The 8,752-nt window shown below is 45.4% G+C and overlaps 1 protein-coding gene across 1 annotated transcript; it reads left to right on the top strand.

The window, feature by feature from the left end:
• Positions 1-628: 628 nt before the first annotated feature.
• Positions 629-7,659, top strand: RPS14 (ribosomal protein S14). The gene is made up of 5 exons (XM_065409018.1): positions 629-700; positions 3,320-3,470; positions 4,917-5,078; positions 6,255-6,331; positions 7,549-7,659. Exons 2-5 carry the CDS (start codon positions 3,322-3,324, stop codon positions 7,614-7,616), a joined length of 456 nt encoding a protein of 151 aa, XP_065265090.1. The 5' UTR covers positions 629-700; positions 3,320-3,321; the 3' UTR covers positions 7,617-7,659.
• The last annotated feature ends 1,093 nt before the right edge of the window (positions 7,660-8,752 follow it).

The following is an 8,752-nucleotide window of genomic DNA, read 5'->3' as shown; positions in this document are numbered from 1 at the left end:
ACGGATAAGGACCATTTTAAACATTAAACTGAAGCTTGCGCTAATTGCATTGTCCAATTGAGGGCAGTAGAAATGTACAGGAAAGGACAATCCTGTACATGCTGCCCTACAGGAAGGGGCGTTCCCCTAAAACCTCCCTTGCAGGAAAGCGCTGTCCCTTGCTTTCCCATGTGGTTTTTCCCCTTATGTTATTTCCATCCAGCAAAAGTGCCCCCCCCCCGTGAGGGAGCGACTGCACCCAGGCTCTGCCATGCACAGCTGGCCCCTGGGACTCACACATGGGGGACTCCTCGCCTCGCTCACCGCAAACTACGCAGACGTACTCGAGCCAGGCACCAAGCCGGAATGAGAACTCCGCCATCGCTGTGAGGGGCAAGAGGCCCTTCCAGTAGGGTGCCGCCATCTTTGTGCGGGGTAACGTTCGGGTCCCCTGGGCGCCGCCATGTTGGGGGTGGTACCGCTCGCGTCCCCAGACATAGCTAAACGTGTTATTAATAATTAAATCGTTAAAGATGATAAAACGCGCCTGACTAGAACGCTCAGCGCGCGGGTTTGGATTTTATAGAGAATGACGCCGATTGACGTGGATGTGGGAGCTTGACCCCCTCCGTCGAGGTAGCACTTCCGGGTGATGCTGACCTCTGCCCCCGTGACCCCTGCCTCTTCCTTTCCGGTGTTGGGTGCCCGAGAAGACGCACAAGTAAGTGGCCGGGCCCGGGTTTGGTGTCATCCGCTTCCATCCTCCCTGGGTGCGTCCCGCTGCGGCCTTTGCCGCCTGCAGCCAGCCTGCCCGGGCCCTTCCTCACCGATATCGAGCCGGCGCGGCCGCCCGGCGGGTGGGGAGGAGGCCGGGGGAGCGGGGCGCTAGGCCGCGGGGAAGCCGGCGGCTAGAGTGGCCGAGCCTCCCGGTGGGTGGAGGGGCGGCTGGGGGAGCGGGGCGCTAGGCTGGTGGGAGCTGGAGTGGCCGAGTCGCCCGACGGTTTGCGGGGTGGCCAGGGCCGGTGGGAGGCTTTGTTTATCTTCCGCCCCGATTATGCAGCGGGTGGGTCTGGGCCAGGGTCCCGAACCACTCTCCGCTCGAGGCAGCTTCCCCCGGCCTGGGAGCGTAGCGGGGCTGTTGAGGGGAGGGAAGAAGTTCGTAGGAGCGCCTCTGCAAAGCGGGATGCGGGGAGGAAGGGTAACAGCCCCGTGTGGGGTTTGGGACATGGGGCTTGTATCACGGGGTGGGATCCTGTTCTAGACTCAGAACAGGAGGGGGGGATGCTGAGGTTCACTGTATATGTATGGTGGGGCACAGCTGGCCTCCAGTGCCGCACACAAGTGGTTTCCAAGCACCCCAGTCACTCACGTGTCTCTTCACAATCAGAAATCCCTCTGGATGGAGGAGAGAGGGCCACAGTAGTGTTCAATGTTTATTAGTGGGGATGCAAAATGTGTCAGTCACTTCATTAGACACTTGACTGGGCAAAGAGCTCTGCTGAACCGTGCCTAAAAACAGTACTTCTGATTTGTGCTAAATAGATATGATAGATAGCTACGGCCAAATTAATCCCTGCTATAACTTCATATATTAATAGGTTTACACCCTGAATAAACTTGGCCTTTTTAATCTACTCTCTTCTATTATATGTTAGGGACAGACAATAGTTATCACTACATTCAGTTAAGCTTGAGGAAACCCCATTGTTTTATACCAATTTTAGATCTAGGAGAGCTGCTACATGAAGGATAAGTGGTTTAGTCTTAAATTAACACATCAGGATTTTTTTAGGGTGCCTTCAAGGTTATGCTTAATGATCTACTGAGGGACATCACATGGGGATGCAGTTTAGTGCTGTACTGCGCACATCCCAAAGTGGTCTGTTGATTGGTCTAATGCTGGTGCTCTCTTCATTTCCAGCTGCTGAAAGTATTAAATATTATTTTCCATGCGGTGGCTATAGATATTATTTGATTGTAAATGGGAGAGGAGGTGGGTCATAAAGTTGCAAATGGGAGTGGAGGTGACCATGAGACAATTTATCTGAAATGTGGTCCACACACTATGAACAATTCAGAGAATCCTGTCACCACATCACTCTTGTATGTTTCCATAGCCAGAATGTTGGCAGAAAAGAGAGACTTAGGTTGCCTAGGTTAGTTGAAAGTTTTCTGTTAGCACAGAGGATTTCCTGCATCCATCTACACTTGTTCTGGGTTTAAAGGAGGTATTGGAGATGCTACTGGTAAACACGGGACTGGGAGTCAGGATTCCTGAATTCTATTCCTGGCTGTGCTTCCAACTCTTAACTGTGGGCAAGTCAGAAGTCTCTCTGCCTTAATTGACCAGTCTGTAAAATGAGAATAATACCATACAGATTTGAGACCCCATGAAAGTGGTTCTATTTATCTGGATTATCATAGGGCATAAAGGCTTCCACCCAGATTAAAGCTCTATTGTGCACTTCATATGTACATAGGGAGAAGCAGTGCCTCCTCCATGGAGTTTACAATCTAGGGCAAGGGGCAATCATAGGAAGGTAACAAAGGCAGTGAGGTGAAGGGCTGTACCCCAAATCAGACAGCAGATCAGTGGCAGTATTGGGAATGGAATCCAGTGCTTCTGATGGAGGGCTGATTATGCACATGATGATTTTAACTGCACGGTTGCCGTCCAGGCTCTCTTTCATGTTAAGCCTTGTGTGGAAATGTAGCAGTGGGCAATGTTTATGGCGCTGCTATTAGAATTTCAGAGAGATTAAGAGTGGCAATGGCATACACCTCTACCCCAATATAACGCGACCCGATATAACACGAATTCGGATATAATGCGGTAAAGCAGTGCTCCGGGGGGGCGAGGCTGCGCACTCCGGTGGATCAAAGCAAGTTCGATATAACGCGGTTTCACCTATAACACGGTAAGATTTTTTGGCTCCTGAGGACAGCGTTATATCAAGGTAGAGGTGTATAATAAAGCCAGTCTGATCTCCAGATTATTTAATATACTAAAATGTGGAAAGTGAGCCTAATGCTCTTCCAAAGGGTTAAACGAGCTGGTTTTACTGATGAATGGGTTGCCTGGTCCTCTTCAGTCTCTGGAATGTCCTGTATTCCAAACAAATAGATTACTGGTGCATGTCTCACCTGTATTGATTAGTAGCCAGTTCGACTGCAAAATGCCTATTGTGTTGATTTAAATACCCTTAAAAAAGTAACTTCCCCTTCATAGGAGTATAAAGGACCAGAGACGCATAGCTCCTGTGTAATTCCAGAGAAAGAACTATCTTTATTGCTCCATTTCATGACAGCATGTAACTCGCGCTTTTATTTCCCCTCTCAGAAATGGCACCACGTAAGGGTAAGGAGAAGAAGGAAGAGCAGGTCATCAGCTTGGGACCGCAGGTTGCCGAAGGGGAAAACGTTTTTGGCGTCTGCCATATCTTCGCTTCCTTCAATGACACTTTTGTCCATGTAACTGATCTCTCTGGCAAGTGAGTACTGAATGTTGGTGACATCAATACCATATAAGGCTCTAGATTACTTACCTTCCCTTGGTATCGTCCTTACACATTTTTAAAATTTAAATTGTGCATGTGTAACAGTTATTTTGGTTCAATAACCCAAGCTGTTTTCACTCACCTTTATCCTTAAGGATAAAGTCTGTGCCCAGTATATGTGGATAAGCATCATATCATACGCTTACCTGTTGAACTTACCTAGTTGCTATCTAACTGACTCTTCTAGGTCTTGGCTACAGGAGAGGGTTGCACTGGTTTAAAATTTTGTAGTTAAACTAGAAGAAAACCCCATATAGAAACCCTTATTTTGGTTTGAGTGGCTTATTTCAATATAGCTTAAGTAGGTAAGGCATCAGCTTAAGCTAAATTGATGTAAGTTGCTCTTGAACTGAACTATGCAGGGCTTTGCACTCTAATCTTCTGAGCAGAAGGCAATGGAGTATTAAAAGGAGACAACGGGGATATATACCCGACACTTCTAATGCGGCTTCTTACAAAACACATGGAGGTACCATCACATAAAATGTCCAGACGTACATCTGAGTTGAAATAAGTGTTTACAGAAAGGGGGATTAGCATTGCCACTCTACAAAAGAGATGACCTTTAAACTGCTTGACAATATCTACCATATCAGGAGCAGGCGTTTCCATTTGCCTTCTTGGCTATTTAGTAAAGATCTTCCTAAAATATATAATCTAGTTCAACCACAAGACATTGGGCTTGATGCTCAACATTTTATGGCCTGTGTTATTCAGGAGGTCAGACTAGATGATCGTGTGATCCCTTGCGGTCTTAACATCTATTAATCTATAAACTTTGGTGCTCCGGTGACACAATACAGAAGACTTGTAACAGGGTTTTTAATTGAAACTTGTTGGGCCATCTTTCACTGTCTTCTATTTTTGCTCAGTGAATGAGACCTAAGAGTTAAGGCATATCTATATGAGAAAGTTGCATTGATCTGACTTAAAATGTGATTTTAAACTGATATATTTAGATCTGTGTAAAGACTGTATTGTTAATTAAACCTGTTCAAAAGGCTGTATGGAGATGCTTATTTTGGTTTAGCATAAGTCAATTAGGAACATGATAAACCGGAATAAAGTACCGTTTAAACACAATAAGTGTCCACACAGGGCTTTGCCCAAGTTTTAATAAATTCTGTTAGTAATTTATACATTAAAGCAGTGCAATTTTTATATGTAAAAAGGGCCTTTCTCCCTTCAGAAATGACCTTAGAAAATGTAAGATGGATTCATATTAATGGTTGTCACATGGCAACTTATGAACTGGTAAATATATCAAATGAAATTATTTTGTCATTTGAATCTCCTGCTTCTGTAAGGCTTGCAGGTTGTGATCAGGCGCTTTCCTGAATATTGCTTTTGGCCACGTACAAAGAGGTATTGTCTTTTCAGGGAAACCATCTGCCGAGTGACTGGTGGTATGAAGGTGAAGGCCGACAGAGACGAGTCTTCGCCCTATGCTGCTATGTTGGCAGCCCAGGATGTTGCCCAGCGGTGCAAGGAGCTGGGCATTACTGCGCTTCACATCAAGCTGCGAGCCACAGGTGGAAATAGGTGTGTGTGGCAGGCTCTGCTTTGACATACATAAATGTTGTGCAGCGGTGAGGTAGTGCTTGGGTCTTGTCGGTGGCTAAATGCTAGGTTATGCTCATCAGGCGGCCCAGAGTGAAATAAGGTCTTGCAGTTTTCACACAATCCTGCAATCGCACTTCAGTTGTTGCTATCGCAATTTTAATGTGGGCAGCTGTTCTTCTACAACACTGCTATTGAGAGCAGCAGGGAGAGAACTTGTATCTCAAACACGCTCTAGCATTATTTTATTCCATGCATCTTTGCAAACTTGATGCATTTTTTGTGTGCAGGTGGGGCTTGTTCTGTTAGCAGAAGCAACTCCATGTTTAGAGGTGTACATTTTCAGTTGGTGAAACATGTGAAAGCCCTGGTCGACCCATGGAGATAATATTCACAGGACTAACATAACTCTGACCTGAAGGAGCCATGCTTATAATGGGCTGTGTTTTAATTGATACGTTAAGAACTAGTTTGATTGGGAAGGTATGGGTCATTCTACATAGTAATGACATTATCTTGTGAATCCATTTGTAATTAAATGAATACCTGGCATGGGTGGGTTACAGGAATCTGTTTTTTCCTAAAATATATCTCCACCGCTTTTTCAGCAGGCTTATTGGGACTCTTGTTTCATGTTGTCAAGTATCAGGGGGTAGCCGTGTTAGTCTGTATTCACAAAAACAACAAGGAGTCTGGCGGCACCTTAAAGACTAACACATTTATTTGGGCATAAGCTTTCGTGGGTAAAAAACCTCACTTCTTCAGATGCATGGAGTGAACGTTACAGATGCAGGCATTATATGTTTCATGTTGTACTTGGAAGGGAATCCACTATTGTATCTGTGTAATGGCAGGAAAGATCATGTTTGATATTAAACTTTATTGACATCTCTTCTGCCCCCTTGTCAGGGGTGCAATTACCATGTATATTCAGAATTGCATTGAAGTATATTCTGCTGGCTGTTACTGTTCTTGCCATATACATGGGTTAGACAAAAAGGGACGCATCTAATAAGAGTTCCAGGATTTTCAAATTCTGGATAAAGGATAAAATGACTTAAGCTACATGTTGTTTCCTTGGGAACGGTGTGTATTCAGCTTCAGCTGTTTGGTGAACGCTTCTCTGACCTGATCTGTTGCCTGTTTTATTATTTCCAGGACCAAGACTCCTGGACCTGGTGCCCAGTCAGCCCTCAGAGCTCTAGCTCGTTCTGGAATGAAGATTGGGCGCATTGGTAAGTGTGGTGTGCATATGGGGTATTTTAGATAAATAATGGGAAATTAGTATCTGTTCCCTGCAGGGCTTTGGAGCGGAGCCCGGAGCAGTGGAGCTCCAGGTTTTTGCCTGGAGCTGGAACGGAGCCAGAGCACAGCTCCAAAGCCCTGGTTCCCTGCTTCGAAACCCTGTCACCAAAAGAACTCTGTGCGGATGCATCTGTTGTTATTTAATACCCTGAGTTACATGATGGCCAGGTCTGAGATTTATTCCCTGTTGGTCCTACAGAACCCAAGCTTGACCATCAGACATATTGAAATCCACCTGGTCACTTGTGCTTTTTGCCTGAGGGTGCTGAGTTTCCTTTAATTTGATGTGTATGTTCCTAGAGGAACTGGAGCACTTTCAAATTAAATAAGAACCCATCAGCAAGTGGCATGTGTTCTCCGTGTGGGCTAAGGATTGGTAACTAACTGCAAGTTGTATGTGCTAAACTGCAGTTGTATAGCAAGATAGTGATGGGCCTCTGGTTTAGACTCACTGACGCTTTGCAGTAGCTGGAAGGTCTCTGGCCATGATTTACTGGGGTGAAAGTCCCAAAAGGTGCTGCCAAAAATGCCTTCTCAGTGTTCAAAGAAACCTATGGAAGGACTGGTGTACATCCATCTCCTGTAGGAGCTTGTCTTGCAAGCAGGGGCTGCCTGTTGCTGCTGTGGAAGTCATGTGACCTACAGTCTGTAGTTTCCTGTGATGCGCCATTTCAGTGTGGATTTTCCATATTCTAAATGTTACAAATGTGGAAACCCTGCCACACATGAGTCAATGCGCAAGTGAAATATTGTACCTCCTGCACATCATTTCCTAGGCCTCCTCCTGAGAGGAAGTGAGGGTGTTTCCTGCTCCTTGCAAGAAAGGCTTGGGTTTTGTGTGAGGAAAGGTGGCCGCTGGGAAGCAAATGTTGATTTGGCATTATAATGTCCCTTGCGCACTCAAAGCGGAGTAAAAAATTATTTTGCCTTTTATACTAAATCCTCTTATCGTTAATGCTAGATCCTACTAAAGGCCGGTCATTGTGTGAGGATACATTATTAGCACGTGAAGCCAATGCAGTTCTTCACTGCTTAGGTCTGTGGTAGTGGATGGGTGGTGTCTGGCAGGGTACATTTTCTGTACCCTGGAAAGCTGTTTGAAGCAACCTGCCGTCATGAATGGTAATGTGTAACTTTCTTTCCACAGAGGATGTCACCCCCATCCCCTCTGACAGCACTCGCAGAAAGGGTGGTCGTCGGGGTCGTCGTCTGTAAACCGTGGATGGCTTTTGTTTCATCATTAAATCTCTCAACGAAATTTCTGCTCTTGTTTGTGTTCTCTTAACAGGAGCTCTGATCAGAGCGTTCGGTGTCGTGTGTCCTTTGGTTGTCATTTGAAAGCCTGGTGGTTGTAATGTCTTGTTTTCATGGAAACATTCAGAAGTCTGAATTACATACACAAATAGCTTGATCTCGGAAGATCGGTGTCCTGCTTATCTTCACGCAACTACACCAGGGGTGCCGTATTTGTGTATAAACTGGTAGAGCAGTTTAAAAGCACTCTAAAATGACAGCCCCAGCAGACGTTCTATGGCATGTTATATTTCCAGTTACATTTCTATGAAAAATACTCTCTTCCTTGTAATTTTGTGCTCCCTGCTGTCATATTTACCCTTCGCTAATTCCTGTCATGATCGTATGGAAGGTATGCTCTCATCCGTGCTAAATGCATATCCCAGGTGTCAGCCCAGGGAGGTTTAAAAGCAAAGTGCCTACGCTCTGTGACTGTGAAGCCCCCTCCATGTTGAAAGGTGTTACCCATCATTGGGTGACTCTGTTTAAAGCTTGAAGATAATCGTCCTAATATCATCGGACAAAGTCTCACTCCTTTGTTCTACCAGTGTCAGGGTGACGTCCAAAATGGCTTCTGATACTCTGCTACCTTCGTTGCTATATACGTGTTTCAAACAAGTTGTCCTCAAAAGCTCCATGTCCTGGGAGTTTTGTTCTTGCCCCTCTCCCAGTATAATAGCCTTTATTTTGAAATTGCATTTATTTTATGCTGTCCCAAGCGTGCTGCAGGTTGTTGTGAAGATTCATAACGACTGTAGACGTTGCACAGAGCTAGTGGATTCGACAGGTGGATGTGGCAGTTGGTGCTTTTTTGGTCCCTAAGAGGCAGTTACAGCCTTCGATACTGTGGAAAAGATGTCTCATTTTTCCCCTCTCGAGCAGAAGTGGATTCAAATTTGAAGGAGCAGGGTTTGAATTCTTCCTTCCACTCCTTAGCAAACCTTAACAGTAACTACATGCCCTACTGAACAAATACCTCCTGATTTTTGCCCCCAGCAATAGCAGACAAGTATGTTAACTTGAAGCTACTGCTAAAATTCAGCAGTGAAATAGTTAAT

The sequence above is a fragment of the Emys orbicularis genome, chromosome 8 (assembly GCF_028017835.1).
Source record: "Emys orbicularis isolate rEmyOrb1 chromosome 8, rEmyOrb1.hap1, whole genome shotgun sequence".
Classification (NCBI taxonomy): domain Eukaryota; kingdom Metazoa; phylum Chordata; order Testudines; family Emydidae; genus Emys; species Emys orbicularis.
Note: the sequence above shows the minus strand (reverse complement) of the source record. Positions and strands in the feature narration are given on the sequence as shown.

What these genes read in the sequence shown, in the direction of transcription:
- RPS14 (XM_065409018.1), top strand. Translation starts at nt 3,322, where the DNA reads ATGGCACCACGTAAGGGTAAGGAGAAGAAGGAAGAGCAGGTCATCAGC. An exon ending in CGAGCCACAGGTGGAAATAG is followed by an intron (nt 5,079 to 6,254) that starts GTGTGTGTGGCA and finishes TATTATTTCCAG; the next exon opens with GACCAAGACTCCTGGACCTG. An exon ending in AATGAAGATTGGGCGCATTG is followed by an intron (nt 6,332 to 7,548) that starts GTAAGTGTGGTG and finishes TTCTTTCCACAG; the next exon opens with AGGATGTCACCCCCATCCCC.